General features: G+C 41.9%; 1 protein-coding gene across 4 annotated transcripts in view; it reads left to right on the top strand.

Moving 5' to 3' along the window:
* The first annotated feature begins 417 nt into the window (after positions 1-417).
* Positions 418-20,259, top strand: part of GALNT15 (polypeptide N-acetylgalactosaminyltransferase 15) — a 36,824-nt gene continuing 16,982 nt past the window's right edge. For all 4 annotated transcript variants that reach the window (XR_016442240.1, XR_016442239.1, XM_090046599.1 and 1 more), the window contains exons 1-4: positions 418-1,501; positions 11,677-11,843; positions 13,959-14,163; positions 19,682-19,849. Coding sequence is in view for 2 of the 4 variants with exons in the window: in XM_090046599.1 (XP_089902725.1) it covers positions 957-1,501; positions 11,677-11,843; positions 13,959-14,163; positions 19,682-19,849 (1,085 nt within the window). In the remaining 2 variants the exon portion in view is untranslated. The remainder of the gene's footprint in view (positions 1,502-11,676; positions 11,844-13,958; positions 14,164-19,681; positions 19,850-20,259) is intronic.

Genomic DNA, 20,259 nt, shown 5'->3' with positions numbered 1-20,259 from the left:
TTCTGGATGAAGAAAAGACATCAGTCTCCAGTTGATAACAGCGTTCTTGTGAAGTGCCTAAAAATTCAAATATTACTACAATAAAACTACTCCTACATTCTAGGTTCAAGTTGTTACTACACATATAAATCTGTTTCATAAATAACATGCATTCAACCCTGTCATCAATTCAAAAAACCCTTATGTATTATACAGGCTATTCCCAGCTCTTTAAATACATCTGACTCATAACAATGAGCTGGGCTTCTTGATTTGTTTTGCAAACTAGTATATTCCTCCTTATATTTTACTTTTAACAGTTTCTTGCAAAGTTTTCATTTGACAGGAAAAGAACAGTGAGGGCATTAGGACCAAGAGAAAGACGCACACATTGCTCTGTATTATGTCTGGCAAAGTGCTTCCTGACTGAGTGCTGTACTTATGTGTGAAAGAAAGTCAGGGACTGAGTAGTTCTCATCTGTTGATCTCAGTTAACTTGAAGCATCAAAAAGTGGGGAAGCTGTCAGAACTGCTTGCAAAGATAAGACATTTCACTCCAGCCCAGGCAGCAACTGGAAACTTTGCAGTGAAAGGAAATATTCTGGAAGGAAACTATAAAAATGGAATTTCTTTTTGTTTTTTCTTTCTTTAAGAAAGACCAAAGCTTAAATCATCTTTTAATGGGCTTTGTGGTCAACTAAACATATTCTTTTATAGACAATTTGGAATTCTGTATAATAAAGACTCGCCTTTATCTAACTGGATCTGTGTCCTCGTTCATGAGTAGGCATTTTCTATTTTGTCTGCAAACATAGGGAAAAAGCATGAAACGACATCAGTGAAATGTGAGGGGGGAAAACTCTATTGGCAGGTAGTAGTAGCCAGTTCTTTGCTGCAAAGAAACCTGAGACCTTGGATATAAGAAACATCCAAGTGATATTTAACATGACCATCTGTATTGCTTTGTCACCAACAGTATGTTCTTGAGGAAGAGGTGCAGATATGGATCACGTAAGCTGCAGTTTCTCTTGTTGTTGCTGATGCTGGGGTTTTTGCTATTGATGGTTACAATGCTGAATCCACCACCCAGGGATCTGAACAAGGAGGGGACATCCCAACCAGTGAAGTTCACTCTCAGAGAAGGGTATCAGCTGGACTTTGCCGAGACCCAAGAGATGTTGGAGACTCAGGAGGAGAGACAGCAGTACTATCCTATGGAAGGGTTGTCACCTTTCATCTCCCTTCGGGAGGATGAACTGCTAGTGGCCATCGTGGCACCCACCATCAAAAGGAACCACAGCAGGACTAGGAAGGGATACCGAATGGTGAAGCAGCACAGTAAAAGGCATGAGGAAAGGATTGAGGTCAAGCTAAAAGAAGACCCAGAGTCTCTTCCCCTGCAGGATGGAGACTGGGATGATGGGGGTGAGCAATTGCTTGGCCTGGAAATTCACGGTTTCAATGAAGCGCTCAGTGAGCAGATCTCTCTGCGTAGGGAGCTGCCTGAGGTACGACATCCTTTGTAAGTAAAACATCCTAATTAATCCCTTAAAAGACACCCAATCCTTCCCTGTTGTTACCCTTAAGGAAGCCCTCCCTTGACCCCCCAACCCCTGATCCCTATTATATTGTCTCAATCAACTTGAAAGACCAGCCTTTACTATACCACCTTCCTATAGGGCAAAATGTATTCTGCCTAAAATCCTGTCCCTTTTACCACCTCCACGCAACAACCTCAGCATCTGAAACAGGGTTATGCACTCTGATCAGCAAGACTTTTCCTAGTTAAAGCCAGCACACTCCTCCAGTCTCCTTAAATAATTTAGGGTAAAATAGTTTTTGTTTCTTTCCATTATAACATCCATTAAACCCTCTGGGGATTTTAGGAGAACAGCAGATTATATAACAAGAGCCAAGAGAGATACCTATCCTATTTTCTCCCCTTTTTATGAGTTGTAATTATATGAATCTCAGTTTTCTTGAAATGATACTCTCAGGTTTAAGTTGTCAAAAGCAAGAAGCTTTGAGTTTTTCCTCTTGAGAACTGTATGGAGGATAAAAAGACTTCAGGGAGTTACAGAAACTAGAGGGGGAAAAAAGAATGATCGGGTGCTCCCATCCAAACAGGGGAATAGGAACAAGTGCACAATGAACTAGCATACAAAAATTACTTAGTTTGCAGAATTTTCTCACTTTTTATGTACCTTTTTTGATCATTTATTTTCATGGGTAGAGGAAACTGCTGTGTTTCACCCAGGTAGCTAACAAGATATGACACCAGATCTCAAAGTGTGATAGCACTTACTTACTGCCAAGCTTGTTTAATGAGGTCTATGGGGACCTCTGCTGGCGTATGTGAGAATGGAAAAATGTCGCAGACAGCTGCTTTATTTAGCAGGTGCCATGCTCAGTCAGGATGTGTTGTTGCATGTGAGCTACAGGCGTGACCAGTGTGTCATGAATGTGAACCACAAAAATGAACTAGGCAGTCTGGTGGATGCAAATAGTAGTCATATTAGTGGCTGTTTATGTTTCTTTTGTTAAATGACCTTGTATACTTTGACTCATGTACTTACTCCCCGTGTTCCACTCAGCTGAGCAGCTCTTTGTTTTCAAGGTTTTCCTGATGCACATTCTGCTCTGAGTTTTACTTGCTCAGTTTAGTCACATTCTTAATCATTTGGGGACTGAAATAAACTGAACAAGTTGGGCACAGTTCTGCACTGAGCTATGCATGACCCTTGCAATTCTGTGTAGGATATTGCTTGGAGCAGGTTTTGTTTGGCTAATCTGAGTCCAAAAGTACTAAACCCCTTGATTATTGACTATTTTTAGTGTCTACATTATGTCTAGGACACCAGGATTTGATCCCTATTCCTAGTGATATAAGGATATGATTTGCTGCATGTTCACAGGCTCTTAGGGCATAAAGGGATAATGTTTTTTATATTACATCTTCTTAAGTTGTGCGTTCCATATCGATCTTGCTAACTTTGCAAGGTGAGCAGAGAGTAAAAGAAAATTTCTGGTCCTGCTTCTCCTGTCACCTTTTGTGTTGTTTGTTTATATTATAAGATCTTTCTATGTTAAGCATTCTTGATGCTCTCAAAGGACCACAGCATCAGAGCAGTTAAGATGTCTTCCTACAGCTCCAGAAACATGACTTCAAGCAGTGCTCTATATTTATGCTGATGGCAAGACCCAGTCAGCGAGTCCCTGGTCATTCAAACTAGGAGTCAGAAGGGCCAGATGTTATCCAATATTGGCTATGGAAACCATCATATGTTAACTGTGCTAGCCCAATGGGCTACTGTCACACTGCTGGGACATGAGAGGTCAGACCCAATATAAGAGCTGTGGTTTGGGGGCTGGGGAGGAGTGTCACACAACTAAGAAACGAGGCAAGGAATTGTAATGCTGAACAGAGCACTGCCTTAGTCCCTTTGAGAACCAAGGACTCCTAGTTAGATTCTACCTCACAAGTTTCCCAGGAGACATGGAAGAACTATGCCCATTTTACAGATAGGTAGCTGAGGAACAAAGTCAACTATGGGCTTGCCCATGCCCCTGCAGTAACAGGTCCTAGTAAGGAGAGGGTTGAGCAGGCCTTTTGCACTCAACTCTACTAACATACTCAAGCCCTGAAAGTTTGCAAGTGAGGCTCTCTTGGGCTTATCCCCAGCAGCCACTCTTGAGTTCCTTGTCTCCAGCAGGCCTAAGAGTGGCTTCTGTGGACATAAGCCCATAGCACCTTACTGTGAATGTACAGGTCTGGAGGGAATCAATTTGGTCAGGTAAGCAGGGTGTAGATAGGATATATTCAACCCCATCCTTGCCTGGACCCACTGCTGCAACAGTATGGGAAGTCCTATTGGGCAAGCTGAGATTTAGTGATCTAGTTAATCTGTGCATCAAGTTACTCCTTGTGCTAGATTCTACCTGGTTCTTAAACAGCTGTGCCATGGGAAGATGGAGCATATTGACATCCCTTCCTGCATGGTTCAGTTAACTGTGATTCTTTCAGTAGGTGGGAGTTCAGGAATTGTTCTGGGGACACACAACATCTGCAAATGAGCAGAGAAGGCAAGAGAGAACAGGTAGATCTCTGCTGCTTCCAAACTAGCTGACAACGTTGGGAAGCATAATGGCATAGAGCAGTTTGTAGGCCCCGGAGAAGTAGCTTGGCTCTCTGAAGAAGAGTCTCTCTCTGGCACCACCCCAGCATGCCATCAAAGAATGATCTCACCCTAAGCAAGCAATAAATCTCACACAACATTTTTAGGGTCAATTCCCATAGCCAGAGAGAGGTGTCAGGCCTGAACAAAAGATAAAGAAGTGGGGGTTGTAACAGGGCCCCACTCCAGGGGTGGCTGTGATGCCCCTGGAGCCCAGGTTACCTTAATTTCCTTTGGGCAAGCTTCCCTTCCTCTCACTTGTTACACTTTGATGTAATTATGCTTTTAGAAAAAGGGAAGCTGCCCCAGGGCACCTCAGGCAAGATCTCGTGCTCGTGAGCAGATATCTGTGCTCATTGCATTAAGGGCTAATTATGTGGCCTCCTCATCTCCCCTTTTAGCCATGCCCAAGCCTCACAGATGCTATCAATCACTGGGCATTAACCCCATTGTCTAGTCCAGTCCAGTCCCTCTCATCTATGGGCCTTCAGCCCCATTGTCAACTCTAGTCAACATGGGCCTCTAAACCTGGAACAGTCTCCACTGCTGTTGGGACTTCCACCCCCAGTGCCTTTAGCCATCCCGGCCCCTCTTGGGCTCAGGCCTCTACCTAGAACAATTTCTACCTCTCTAGGGCTTAGGCTCTCATTCCCTGGCCTTTGGGGGGCTCAGACCTTTGTCTCTTCCAACAGACTCCACCCTTCACAGGGTGCAGGCTCCCTGGCCCTGCTTGTTCTTGCCCCTTGTGGCTACAGGCTCCCTGGCCCTGGCCCCATTTTGATTCTCTCCCTCATCAAGTCCAGTTCACTGCACCCCTTCTTGGGTGCAGGTCCTCTGGCTTTAACTGACTGTAGCACTACTCCTCCGCCTTAGCCCCTATTCCTCAGGCCCTAATCCCACTCCCAAGGCAGTTGAAACCTCCACCACCCCTACAATCTCAATCACTAAACCACTGGTCTTGCCTACCCCATTTCAGGTGTTAGTCAGGAGCTCTTCTCTTCATGGCTTTCAGATCAGACTGCCTGCCCAGCTCAGGCTCTGAGCTTATATCCTGCAAGCCCAGCCCCTTTTGGGTCACATGGCTCCCTTGATTGCCTCACAGCCTGTCTTCCCTTAAAATAGCATGAGCACCAAGCTCCCTGCTACAGGGATATTTGCCAGAGTTACTAAGTAGTTTTGGAGGAAAAAAAACTTTTAAAAATAAGTTAATAAATGTCTGGAGTCATGCTGTAGCTATGATGGTCCATAAATTGTGTGACAGACAAGGATTTCTTAGGGTGATATCTTTTATTGGAACGACTGCGTAGTTGGTCAACTTTTTATAACTTGACATATTATTCTACAAGCTACTATACTTCTGGTCAAGCTCTTTGGTTATGCACTGCTTAAAATGAGGCAGTGAGACTTTGTTTTGCAGCCTCTGATGTGACACAAAAACTATTACTTCAAATGGACAACTTAACAACCAACCAGTATTAGCCACTGGGGGCTTCTATACTCTTACAGTGAGGCTGCTCCAAAGTGCTGTAATTCCAGCAAGTTGGAGCAGATTTGGTTAACTGAGACTGCTGGAACGTGGAAATTACCATGCTTCAGCAGACTCCAGCGTCATGTGTATCTGTGTCCCCATGTTGAAAAATGACAGTGGGACACTTTGAACTAAAGCTTGTCAAACAAGCTTTAGTTAAAAGTGCTTCACTACCATTTTTCAGTGCAGGGATGCTGATACATGTGACATACTGGGCACTTTTAATTAGCATGGCTCTTGGGGATGCACTAATTAAAGTGTTGTTCCCCCTTACCTCTCAGAGCACATCTATAAATGCCCTGGTTGCCACTGTTAGCCAATCCTAAACTGAGTCAGACTCAAGCTGTGGTCCTAGAGTTCTGCAAGGAGTTCCTTGTCTGGCTACTTGCAGTCCCATGAGCCATCAATGACACAGTTCAAGATGCACATTCAAATCCCAGTTCTAAACAGTCCCAAATTTTAGGGGTATTTAGATCCAGATCAAAGCCTTGTCACGTGGACCTGCCTCTAGCCCATACCATTATTTCTAAATAGACCATAGATTTTTCCATCAAATAAATAAGCAGCTTCAGTTTAATTTCTAAGCCCAATTTATCACTGTGCTAGTCCATCCATATGCTGGCATAATAACCACATTTATCTCAATGGAGTTACTGTGATGTAAAAGTAAAGCAGTGATGTGAAACAGGGTGAATTAGGCCTTCCATATTTACAAACAAAATCAGCTAGAAGTGTCTTAGAGAAGACTTTTTGTTGCATCCTATCTGAGGCTCTGAAATCAGATGTTGCATCCTCTTTAGGGCAGAGACCACATCCACTTATCATAAGACACCTGGAACACTCTTGGATACAGCGAAATAATAGTGACGAGACTTCGCTCCCATATTTTTCACCTGTAAGTCAGCCATTAAAAAGAATGGCATATGCATAAGCACAGTCTGATATTCTTAAACATGATGTCCCTCAGGGCTGAAAGTAAATGGCTGAGTTGTTTTTTGCATTAAAGCAATAAAGAGTTTAACAGTTCATTTTTAAAGACTTCAAAACTTGAACACAATATAAACAAGAGCCTAAAAATTCAGCTATAGCCTGTCCCTCACTTCCTGTTCTGTGGTCCAGGATCAGTCCTACTTTCCAACCTGGAGTATGACTCCTTCAATCTCTCCAAAGCCCACATCTTTATACAGAAAGAGCTGTTCCACACAACAATTGTGATGGAAAAAGACAGACTCTAACATCATTACTAGCAATAGAGGCAAGAGATGATGAAAATGACCTGCTCCATCAGTTGTTAACTGAAGACCCAAATCGATGGAGGCTGAAGAGGTTTAGAAGTTGTAAACCATTTACATGAAGCCCATAAGCTCCTGGAAGAGATCTGGGATGCTGAACCAAACCTATGGGCAGCAGCAAAGTGGGCCAACCATTGAGAAAAATCAGACCTTTTCCTACAGCATTTTATACCAATGCCAAACATGTCCCTCATTGGGCATGATCTTGACAGAGAAGTATGGGTCAAGATGAACAGACAGAGATCGGGATACAGATACTTCAAATCAACACTGTACAAGATAAGCATCTTGGACAGCCCCCTGCGTGAATGTGGAGTCCTATAAACCAGCATTTCTCAACCAGTGGGTCGTGACCCAAAAGTGAGTCACAAGAATATTTGTAAGGGTTGCGAAGAAGTCCCCAAAACCCCCATGAAAGTACAGGTTTCCCGTTGCAGACTGGCAGCATTCCAGCCTGCAAGAGCTGCTTGAGATGATTGGAAGTAGCAGGCGCATGTGCATCTGCATGCACAGATGCACGTGGCCAGCATACAGTGGGGCTGAGTTGTGAGACCAACCCCTGCCATTGTACAAAGGTAAATGTATGGGGAGCAGGAGATGGAAGTCCAGGGGCTGTCTAGAGGGCTGGGGTGTGTGTATGTGGGTGTGGGTATGTGCATGTATGCACACGTGTGTACATGTACGTGCATGTGTGCTGAGGATGGTGGCCAGATGTGGGGCTGTGGCAGTGCAGGGGAGCAGCAAGGAGAAGGTGCCTGCCTGGCCCTTCAGCACAGGAAGGAGGTGGGAGAACTTCTTTGCAGTGGAGAGCTACATGCCTGTGTGGGCAGCATGGGGCTCATATCCATACACACAGGGGCCTGCACTCACTGCTCACACTCTGGGCCAAGTGGGATGGGGCAGCTGCGGTGGAGGGGGAGCAAGGGACTGTGGATTTGGAGTGAGGGGCACCAGCATAGCCTGGGAGGCAGGGAGCTGTGGCTTGGGGGTGAGTCATGCTGGCAAGGAACTTAGGGTTAGGCCCCAGCAGGACCAAATGGGTCCTGGAACAAAAAAGATTGAGACCCACTGCTGTAAATAACACAGCGTTTAATTGTAAGCTGCAATCTTCACAAATGCCCAGACGGGGTAGATGAAATCTGCATATGGAGTGAAAATACCAGACAGTGGATCATAGATTTGGGAGTTGATATCTGATGTCATATGAAAGAAGAAATAAAAAGGATTGTTCAGGTACACTACGAACCCTTCCAGGAGTCAATGGGCTTGAATCAAGCCTGACACTTTGACTTTCAGTCATGGGTCTGTCCAGAAATCACTGTTGGGCTTAAGCGTTTAACAGTGTATGCATTTAGACAAATGCAAATGTATACAATCTCTAAAAGGTTTTCATTTACATGACAAAACCACAACACTCCCAACACTGCTGGGAACTGAATCTCAATGAGGGAGTTTTCTTAAGATGAATGGGAGTCCCCTTTGGCCGTTGCTTTTGCCTTCTTGGAATATATGTGTAGCACTTCCCACTATTTATATCAGTTCATCCTTTTTCATATCCCACAGTGATGACCTCTACTTGTTCAAAAAGTTCAGCCTGTTTTGGGCCCCTTCTGCCCCAAACTATGTAGAACAAGTTTTTTTGGTCAAAGAGCCCTTCTCATCTAACTAAAAACTGTTTATGATTTTCTTCTTTTCCAATCTCCATGGCAACAGAGTGCCTACCATCTGGTTTATGTATTTTACCACAGTCTTTTTTCAGTCCTTTTCCATTCAGGACCCCAACCCCCCTCAAAAAAATCCCCAGCATCAGTTTCTTACCCTGACCATAGCTCTAGCAGCAAAGCATTACGGGACTGTGATAAGAAACCAACTGGCTATAGCAGTACTGGTTGCTCCTGGTTGGAGGCTGCATCGGTTCTTCGGTTTTCCTACGCTACTTCTGGGTACAGTTGTTAAACCTAATTTTTCTGCTTGGAAACAGAAGTTCCTGTTGTCAAGACACGAAGCTTACCTTTATCTCCACTTTTCTGGAAAGACAGGAGAACTCTCCCGCCACTATTATTGCTTATCATAACAACTCATGATAGAGGATTGCCAAACAAGGAAAATGCATAGTATTCAATGGATTAAAATAATATAAAAACTGACTATGCCAAGGGAAATGTATTTAAAATGTACCTTTTTATCAAGATATTTTTCCATGCCAAGTTATGTGTACCCAGAAACGAGACTAGAGCCTGGAGTACCTGGAAACTTCTGTGTTTGCACATCGCTAAGCGTGACAGAGTGCCAGTCCATGACCGGCTCCTCTACGTACCATGATAATAACATGGCATTTTTTCATCCATTCCTGTTCCAGCTGAAGCAGATTAGTGTCTAAATAGCTTTATTACTGTTGCAAGCTTTCAAGTCTTAATATATGCTAATTTGGGATAAGGATAAATGCACAAATTATAGAGTTAAAAGCAGGCAGGAACGTACTGCACATCAGCAGTTCCAACGTAACTGTGAGAGCTAAACTTCAGCAACTTGGCCCTCAGTGAAAGACGTTTAGTTTTCGTAAACTGCAGGTTAAAAGCAGGCACATGTACAGTTACTCCAGAACAGCTGACATCCAGTAAGTCCATGCAGCCTTTCAACTCACTGCAACTTGTTCGTCTATACCCTTACATGACAGCACAAAGATAATTAAACAAAGCTGAGCCAAATTCATTCCACTGCCTTTAATGAAATCACTCCCCAGATGCATTTGGCCCAATGACTAGCCTTGTTACTAAAGCAGCACATAAGGTGCTAGAACTACATAATTTCCACAGGATCATTATTTAAAGCTGTAGCATATCCATCGAGAGTTTTTTCCTATTACAAATTAAATTATCAGGGCAAAATAAATGAAGTCTACCTGGAAAATTGAACACAGGACAATTTTTTATACTCGTGAGAGACAGATGCATAAGTGAATTTCATGCCTGTAAAAAGTGTTTGTAAAACCTGCATTCATGTTGGACAACTGTGCTTCCAGACTGTGTGTGAAATCATCTGCTTACTAACCAAAGCCAGCTTGTGTGCAAAGAACACTATTGTCTGTGCATCCACTGAACTCATTGGAAATGTGGACTGCTAGTTATATCTCTCAAACCAAAGTCTCACAAGAGCTCCTAAAATCATTTGTGATCCCAGCATATCCTGAGTTGCATGAAGACATAACCCCTTTAGCCACACAACAGCTATTAAATGTAATGGAAATAAATTCCATGAATGAAGTCCTAGTCTAATTGCTATCAATGGCAAGACTCTCACTGCTGTCAAAAGAATAAGGGCTGCTGTCTGTGACAATTATAAGCATTACAATATCCAATCAAAACAGTGATGCATCTACTTAGATGCCCTGTTCCTAATGGTAACCAGTGCCAGTAAAGGAAAGAACAAGAAATCCTATACCGAGTAGTTAAGAACTAACCTGCCCATTAAGGATGTCCCATCCATCAGTGATTAGCTCAGGCCTGAAGCATGAGAGCATACATCCTTTTCAGGAAAATATATGCTGCTTCATGCAACTATATTTGTTTTCATTATTTATAAAAACATTAATCTCTTTTGAATCCTAATAAGCTCTTGGTTTCAATAATATCCAATGAAATTTGTTCCACAGGCCTATTATATGCATACATATAAGTAATTCATGAATAAGTTTAATAAGTTCTTGTTTTCCAGTTCCTTCAGCTGTTTGTTCCCTTGTTTTTGTCTGTGAAAAATAGGAGCACCTGACTGGTCTGCTGTGTCCTATTCATTAACTTTCTCTGTATCATTCATTCATTAATTTGCATGGCTCTTCCATGTCCTCCCTTATTTGCCTAATCCCTCAGCGAGACACTCCAATCCCTTTAGCATTGCTTTACATGCTCCCAATCCTTTATGTTACTTATCTCACCCAATCCTTTATGTTACTTATCTCAGCTCCTTTCAGGTCTGCCTTTCTGAGGCAGGGTGGCCAGAACCAGACAGTATTCAAGATGAGGGTAAAGCATTGGCATATATATAATGGCTTCATAATATTTTCACTTTGTTTTTTACTCCAGGCCTGTCCAACTAAAGGTCCATGAACTACACGAGCCCACAAGGGGTTAATTTGCAGGCCCTGAGCTCCAACACCCTCCCTCCTTCACTTCAGCTGAAAAACAGCTGAGATTTCCAGATTCCCCCACCCTCCTCTGGCTTCCACTTCCAGGCTGGAGCCTGCAGCCCTGATCACCTGCACCACCTGATGCAGCAAGGAAATTTGTAGCTGGGGACATGAGGGTGAGGCCAGGACATCTGCAGGTGCAGTGCAGCACCAAGAGGTCATCTGCCTCTGTGCAGTGTAATGGGAGGATGTGCTGGCAGCAGGAGGACAAACCATACAGTATGCAGCCTGGAGGGCCTGAGGCTCACTAGTGCTGCCTGCATGGTATGCTACCCCTACGGATGTAGCCTGCATTGTGTGGCCCCTGGGTGCTTAGAAGTTGGAGAACCCTGCTCTACTCCATTCATTAGATATCTTAAATGCTATTTGTATCACTGCATATTGAGCAACAATCACGAGTGACATCAGTGACCATCAATTTAAGAGTAAATTCTGACTTTTATTCTCAGAGAAATGCTAAGAAGAAAGAAGCCACTGTGGAACCTACACAGTGTGCCTCTTCCATTCTGTCTAACCCAGGTGTCTGCAGCAGGAGCATGGTCCCAATCTTCCTACAGCTAGTGTTATCATCTGCTTCCATGATGAAGCGTGGTCTACCCTCCTGAGAACTGTGCACAGTGTTAAAGACACAGCCCCACAGGCCTCTCTCAAGGAGATCATCCTTGTCGATGACCTCAGCCAACGAGGTAACTTCTTATTTTTTTTCTCCCTCTAAGCTCTGTATTTAAAGCTGTTTGAAGGAACCTGTATTCCTGCATGAACTGAGGGTGGGAGATTAGAACTTGAAACACTCTACTAGAGCAAGCAACATATAGAGCTGAACTTGACAAATTTTACTTTTCCTGCCCTAAAATTTACCTGCTAAATCTGAACTATCTATTTTTTCCTTGTCATTTCCAAAAATTCTAGAGCTTTTCATTTAAAATGAGGTCACGGTACACAAATCTTAAGCATTTCACTGGATCAGACTCATTATGATGATTTGCAGACTTGGACCTTGGCTGTAACGTTGAGAGGAAAGCTCTACATTGCTGAAGCAATCACAGGCTCTTGGACCAGTTGTCTTCTGTGAACACCTGTAGGGAGGGATTCCCTCTGAACCTGACCCTGTGTGTTGCTGAATATCCCGCAAGGTGTTCAGTGCTTTCAGTTGTCACGAGGAACAGTGGGAGATGAGGTGATTCAGCTTCTCATAGAAATTGCTCAGCATCTTACAAAAGTGGTCCTTATGACATCAGCTCTGTTGTGGGTATTGTGGAGACATTTCCCTTTAACTTTGAGATTTCCAGATAGCTTTGTCAGTAGAAACTGCAACTCTGTTCTACTTCTAGATATGAAACATTTCCAAGTGTTTCTTTTGCCTCAAAAATATTTCGGGCATTAACCTATAGGAATTGAGGTGAGAGTTCTTCACAAGCTACTAGCAATCTCTCTTGCTCTCTTTCTTGCTTGTAAAGTTTCTTTTACCTCATATTCTGGGCATTTGTAGAGGAGGCTTCCAGAACTGAACCAAAGAAATCTCCTGCTGTCTGATTTATCTATATATGTTTCTTTCCTTTGCATTTGAAAGGTCATCATTTCTGCCCTGTTATTCCTTTCAGATCATAGCTATGACAGCTGAATCTGCTGATGTTTGGTTTTCTTTAGCATTTGATGACTGCCTCTGAACACTGGCAGTGTTTGTTTTTAAAGGTGATAAGCTTATTTGGGGGCCAGAGGGAGAGTCAGGTCAGAAATGAAGAGCTCCTTTGGGGGTCCTCATACGCAAAATTTTTTGGGTATGGTGCCAAGCTGTAAGAAGTCCCTGTGATCTGTGGTTTAAGAAATATATAGTCAAAATCAGGGGACAAACCAGACACTTAGTGGAGTTGATTTTAGTAGAAGTTGGGCTTTTCTATTTTCCACCAAATCAGTAAAATACGTGGAAATATTCTCTTTTTGGATTTGAGCAGATGCGGGTACATCTAGTCAATCAAATTACAGTACACAGACACACAGAAAAAAAGACCTTGAGTTGAACATTTATTTTAACCCAGGCAACACACTAGATGCAACCAGTGCTAGCTATAGAAAGACTAGCTGAATATAGTCTTTCTATATTCAGGTTAACTGGCACATCCCAGTGAAAATCCCCAACCTTGGCTACAGCCAGCACCCAATGCTTCTGAAGAAAGGGGGTGGGAATGGGGAGGGGGTATAGCAGCAGGAAGCATTGGAGACATGTAGGGGGTGCATGTGCACCCCCTGACATTGGCCGTGCACCCCCTGGAAAAGCCAGCTGCAAAACCAGAAGCGCTGATGGAAATGCACCTCCAGTTTTGCTGCTGGTGATTTTGGGTTCAGCAATTGGCCACTAGGGGACCACCTCCCCTCCACAGTTGGTGATCTAGTCCTCACCAGCTTGGGAAGTACCAGTCGCCCATGGCAGGAAGGGAAAAAAATCTGTGTAACAACCAGCAGAGCCCAAAAGATAAAAACATGGCTACAAGTTTAGTTTTCATACAATAAGAATGCAGGCATGTGTCTTGAATGCAATCTCTGTTCCCCCCTCCTCCATACCCAGAATTGCAATCCAGAAATGTTTGATTGACTGTAGATGAATGGAGAATGATGTTCTGCTCCCTTCCCTCTGTTGCACTGCTGGGTAAGATAAATGCAAGGTTTGTCCCAAACCATCTTACCAACAAGCTGATGATGTGATCTACCACAAACTGATCGAGTAGGGCTTTTAGGGGAGGACAGTAACAGCCTGACTGTTCCAAACAGAGCTAAAATCTATGTGACCATTATATTTTTTGCAGGACACCTGAAGTCAGCCCTGAGTGAATACATCTCTAAACTGGATGGCGTAAAATTGATCAGGAGCAACAAGAGGCTAGGAGTCATCCAGGGTCGTATGTTGGGAGCTGCCCGGGCCACAGGGGATGTGCTGATCTTCATGGACTCCCACTGTGAGTGTCACAAAGGCTGGTTAGAACCCCTGTTGGCCAGACTGGCCAGTGACAGGTAAATACCCCTTTGGATATTATACAAGGAGTTTATATTCCTATTAGAAGGGGATGCATCACCAAGAAGAACTGGGATCTTTGAGCTAACTATACGGTTTGCAATGCTCAGATATACGTTAATTCTTCATACAAAGACAGTAAACATTCTGCCTTTGGTCTTCTATGGGTTTTGTTCTTATTTTTAGCCATGCTGATTTGTTTGTATTCTGTGCACCTTAATCTGAAATCAGAGAACTAACTAGATTATGCTATTGATAACATTCACTACACCCTCTTTGCTTCTAAGATTGTTAGTTTGAATCCAGCCTGTGTTGATAATCTTTAAAATGTGTTGACATAAGACTGCTGCTCAGTGCTGATGTTATATGAACAGATACACTTGGAGAAGTCACTTATTGACAAAACATCCATCAGAGAAACCAGTGTAAGTAGCCTCAGGTGCAGATGGCTGACTGAGACCACAGAGGTATTCTAGCTGTCTGATGTGCCTTTCATTTGAAACAGCACTGTTTTTCCAATCAGCTATGGAGACTGTGGCTATGCTCCAGGTGAGTGGAGACACAGCATCTTTTAAAGTAAAAGCCATAGCAATTAACTGGGAGCCTTGTCCTTAATTTAGTAACCTCCTGCAAATTAAGTGGGTTGCAACCATCCCAATAAAAAAAAAACATTTGGGTTCAGCTGTCTTCATTTAGGACACTATCTAGCAAAGAGCTTAAGTTTATGTTTAACTTCAAGCTCCTAAATGTTACCTCCACTTAAAGGAACTAGTCACATGTTTGAAATTAAGCCCATGCTTAAGTGCTTCATTACACCATGGCTTTGACATTTTTTGATTAGTGCATTTTCCTTCTAATCCTACCAACCCTGTCTAATGTAAAGCTTTTGGTAGGAATATTTTATTTAGGACTTCAAGCCTGCAAGACAATTTCACTTGAAATGCAATATGCTCAGGAGAAGCCCAGAAGCAGGCTTGAGCCCTCAGTACTTGCCCAAACTTTGGGCCTAGGCTCAAATATTGTCTGAATTCCTGACTCATCCCACTATTGCAGGATAGAACCTACCATGAAAGGGTACAAAGGAAACAGTAACATTTTAATGTTTGTTTTCATTACTCTTTCTTATTTAAACAATCTGTTCCCTTCCCAGCAATGTACAATATAAATCAATTCAAGGCTCTTTTGAAAGTAGTCTATATAACACTTAAAAGCAGATGAGTCAATTAACTCTTCCTTTTTGTCCTATTACTCATTTTGTTAAAAGAAAAGAACACAATGTTCAGAACTCCTGTAAAGGGTCATGGGAAGATATTTAATTTGCAACTGTATTTGGTTCAGAAATCCCCAAACAGGAAATTATGTGCATTTGGGTTTGTTTTTTTTCACGGAATTGTAACCTTCTGCAGATCTTGTGCTCTCCAAGTATTTGAAATATTCACAAATTAATAATACTGAAGTCAGATGGTTCAAAAAGCATTGCTGCCAGTTGTATTTGAGTTTCCTGTTTTTTTCTTTCTTTGGACTCCGCAGAGTAAAATTAGCAGTTGTTTGCCAGTGTGAGTGTTTCATTTCAAAGTGCCGAGAGGTTACTGACTTTCTGCCAGTTACCAAGTTAAGGACAAAAGGAATTACAAGTAACCTCTTCCAACTTTCAATTACCTTCTGCTGAAAATTTGGATTTATAACCACACAAGTATTAAATCCATCATGAACATGTAGAAAACAGATGTTTTAGAAAGGACACCTTTATGCCCCCAAAAAGATAAGGCAACATTTGATTAAAAGAAAAATAGGCTATCAAGTACTGAATGTAAGCTGCTAGAATTCCTTTACATGTGATCAGAAGGAGTCTCTAACAACCTGAAGTTCTATCATACAAATCCTCACTTCCACATTAGCTTAGCTCCATTGGTTTCACCAGAGCAATGCAAAGTTACACCAGCTGGGAACTAGCTTCTGTGATCCTAAAAGACATGTAAGATGTGGGGAATTTTTTTTTAATACAATTCATTTGTAAAAACAGATTCCATTTGCCTTTTTTTTTCACTAGAAGATAAGGCAAAGAAGAATATGGCATAAGCAACTATTTTCCTTGTTAAACTTTGTATGCATTGCTTAAGCAAAAAATACTTTATTTAAACTTTCTTGGGTTACTTTTATATCAGTCCTTCCAGTGTTTAAAATGTATGCTAAGAGAAAGTGGCCACAGAACTCTGAAAGTGAAAAACGTTCAGGACCCGGGGGGGGGATACAGGGCATATATGTTTAGACTGGCTACCTGGCTTTGCTTCTGGTTTCCTGATTTGCTAAGCCCATTCCATGTGGGGCAGAGATTGCTTCCAAAACATCAAGGTGTTTTTACACATTACCGGGGGGGGGGGGGGGGGGGCTTTAATTAAAGCAGGTTTGAGAGCCACTCTAATTAAAGTCTCCACAGTATTTTGTGTATCGGTGTCCCCATGCTTAAAAATGGTGGCAGGGGTGTTTTAGCTAAAGCTCGTCAAATGAGTTTTAGTTAAAGTGCCCCTGTTGCCATTTTGAAATGTCTGAACCTTGATATATGAGATGTGGCTGGCTGAAACGCGTTAATTAGCAAGTCATTGAGTCTGCTCCAACATGCTGTAATTACAGGGCATCAGAGCAGCCCCTCACATGTGTATAGGCACCCCAAAAGAACAGACACAATATAGTAAAGAGAAACAAACAACATAATGCATGAACTAGATTCCAACAAACACTGATGGCTGTAGTGCTTACGGTCATGTGAGCAAGCCCAGGAAGTAAAAACTACTGTTGAAAGTTTGAGCTGTGATATTAGCAATGTAAGAAACAAATTCAGAAAAAAAGATAAGATTTAAGTTAATGGGAGAACATCACAACCTCAGATCCAGAATTTTATCAGTTATTCAAGAGTGATTCCAGACTCTCTCTTACTGCATTTGTTTTAGTTATTCTGGATTTACACAAGTGTTAGCCAAAACCTGGCCCTCAGAGTCAAAATTTTCTTAATATAAATAACTCTCTACATAACTCCTTGTCCTAATTTGTATCACTCTAGAGACAATGACATCTTGCTGTAAAATAAACTTCATCCCAGCAGTCAAGCTATCAATTTTATCTGCATAAAATATCATAGACTATAGGCAATAAACTGGAGTGTGTTTATCCAGGAGCAGTAAAATGACTTCTAGAAAGTCTGGCTTAAAGTATAATCATCCATCATATTTTTGAGCAGGCAGCTATAAGATTTGAGGTATGTACGCTGAAAGGTACTGGATGTACCCTGGAAGTAACTTGTGTTGTTGCTTGCCATGGATATTATAGTTATATTGACTTTGTGATGTTTTCCAGGTTTTGAATTTTTGGTCATAGAGAATCTCTTTTATTTTTAATTTTCATCTGGCTTTTCCTCAGTAATAAAGCAAAGAAACACCGGGTTCAGCCAGTCAAAAACCAAGCAAATCCATGAGCATGTTCTCTTCAATTTTAGCACCTTCCTGAAGAAACTGGTAACATCTCCTGCCTCTCTCCCATACCTTTCCTTGGTGTTCACAGTCAGAGAAAAAGGTTGCATTTGGCTTTTATTGGAAAACCCGTCTGTTTTGGTGCAAATTGGATGCTGCTGTTATGAATACAGAGAAATCTCTCAGGATATCATTGGGGATGATGGGTTCAAATGAGAATGGTAGGATTCCAAAACTGCCATCAGGTTTGGGATTCCTTTATGTGATAGGTGTTTGACATATATATAGTATTATGCTATTGTTTCAGAATAAATGAGCCCTGAGCCCTTGCCCCTCGTTAACCCTGTTGCAGCTGATTGATATCTGAAGCATGGCAGAGAGCTGCTATGACTTAATATGTTCAATTACTAATGTTATAATTGGCCATACAAGAATTTAACCTGTTTATAAATGTTGTCCCTGTCTCCAGGAACCCCTGTAATAATGAGTCTCATGGGCTGATTTAGTCCTGTGTGAAGGTATTTCCTCCTATTTGGTTTAAGCTGACCTGCATCTAACACATCAGCTGCCTCTTACAGTGGAACAAGGGAGAAAGTGAGAAGTTTTAACTGTACTCTTCAATTCCCCTCTAACAACTGAAGATCAATGGCTAGCTTTTCTCTGCATGTTTTTAAAATCCTTTCTTATGGAGTGACAGCTGTGATAAACAAAGGACCAAGTCCCTGCCCACTTTCATTGCAAACCATTACTATGGTGATTTTAAAACTGCAGGGAAAATATGCCCAGGTCATATAACCATCACACAAAGTTGCCAGCTTTCACAGCTGGCACCTGTTTTTCTTTTAGTGCCAAGCCAAAGCAAAAAAAACCTGATTCTTGAAGACTTCTGTGATGGCCCTCCCCTATTGGCTGCAGTATGTTGAAATCCTCTCTCTCTCTCAAGACTGATCTCTTGAGACATAAATCTTTGAAAGAGGAGGCACTTGAAGTTTCTTATGCAAAACATTCTGATTTCTACAGAAAAGGGTCAGTTTCTTCTCTCAGGGTTTATGTACACAGGGAGTAATTATGTAACAGATATCTCATAATAACTCTCTATGTGGACTCCCTCCGTAAGAGTGACATTGTCAGGTGTAGTTTAATCCACAATAGTTATTTCAGCTTTCTTCCAGAATAAGTTTTGCTATGTAAACAGGCCCTGTAAAGATTATTTCCAAATGTGATACATTAGGAAACTAAGACAGGGTTCATACCTTTTGTGTTTGTTCTATTCCTATGTACCAGTTATTTCAGGATGACATACAGTATATTGTTAAACATCATGAAGTTTCTGAAATTAAAGAATAGTTCTATTCAAGTATGTCCAAATTTTACTGGGGGTTAGAAACCAAGACTATATGCAACCACTGTAACATAGAATAAGGATAAGAATACTATATATTATACACTTGTGTTTTCAATTTGAACACAGATAAAAAAACAGCTGTCTCCCAACAACCTCTTGGTAGAAAATGAAAAGTAAAATACTCCTCCTAAATTCCACTCTGCAAGATTAAGTCTGCTCTTTGTCGCACCTGTTGTGCAACCCTGTTGACACCATTAAGGGTGCAAAGTTGTTAAAACAGAATTTGACCCTTTATTGATGCATATCAGAAGGCAGAATATTGATCAGACTGTCAGCTGGTTTTGAAGATTCAGAGCAACTACAGGGGATTATCATTTTGTTCCCTGTTTGAACAATTCAGGATTGGAGCTTGTAGGTGGCAGTGCAGTATATAAAGTAGGAGGGTACATTTTGATGGCGCACCTGAAGTAAGGTCTTGGATAATGTTGAAATGACTATGATTGATATGTTCCAGTTTACTCACTATAAGCTCAATTTTCCAACATGCGAAACAGCCTCAACTCCCATCAGCAGTAGAATTGTGGCCACTCAGCACTCCACAGGAGTGCTTGGCACTGTGTATGATTAAACTCCAAAACAAAAGGTTTACTTGTACACTGTCAGCTTGATCCCTAACTTAACCTTTAAAAGAAAAAAAATTCTTTTCAGAAATCGAATCATCTCTCCCATCCTTGATGTCATAGACTGGAAGACATTTCAGTATTATCACTCTGTGGACCTGCGACGAGGTGTTTTTGATTGGAAATTAGATTTCCACTGGGAGTCGCTGCCAGAGCATGAAGAGAAGGTACGCCAGTCTCCCATCAGCCCCATCAGGTAACAGTTCATTAGCCACTATGCTTACTGTCACCTTGGCACCATGGTCTAGCACATCTGCCAGCTAGCTGCTAAGAGACAGGATTACATGAACTTTTTGGCTAATTATTTTTGAGGGGATAGGTTTATCAGTTTATATTGAGATTACAGGATCATTACATTTTAATTTATTAATATTATTACTAAACTGCAGTGGCATCTAGTTTGGTAAGTGCTTTCTAGAGATAAAGGCATAGGCATTATTCCAAATAATACAAGATATGGGTGGCAGGATGAAACATACAGAGTGACTAGGGTGACAGTAAACTCATCTTGTTCCTTACACACCCATTTGCCATTTCTGCCTGTGCATGTATGTGTAAATAACCTATTAAATTTCCCTCTCCTGGCCCTCACTCAATGATTCAGCT

Source organism: Crocodylus siamensis, chromosome 5, assembly GCF_052110815.1.
Source record: "Crocodylus siamensis isolate JL-2025a chromosome 5, ASM5211081v1, whole genome shotgun sequence".
Classification (NCBI taxonomy): domain Eukaryota; kingdom Metazoa; phylum Chordata; order Crocodylia; family Crocodylidae; genus Crocodylus; species Crocodylus siamensis.
This window is presented reverse-complemented; position numbering and strand designations above follow the sequence as displayed.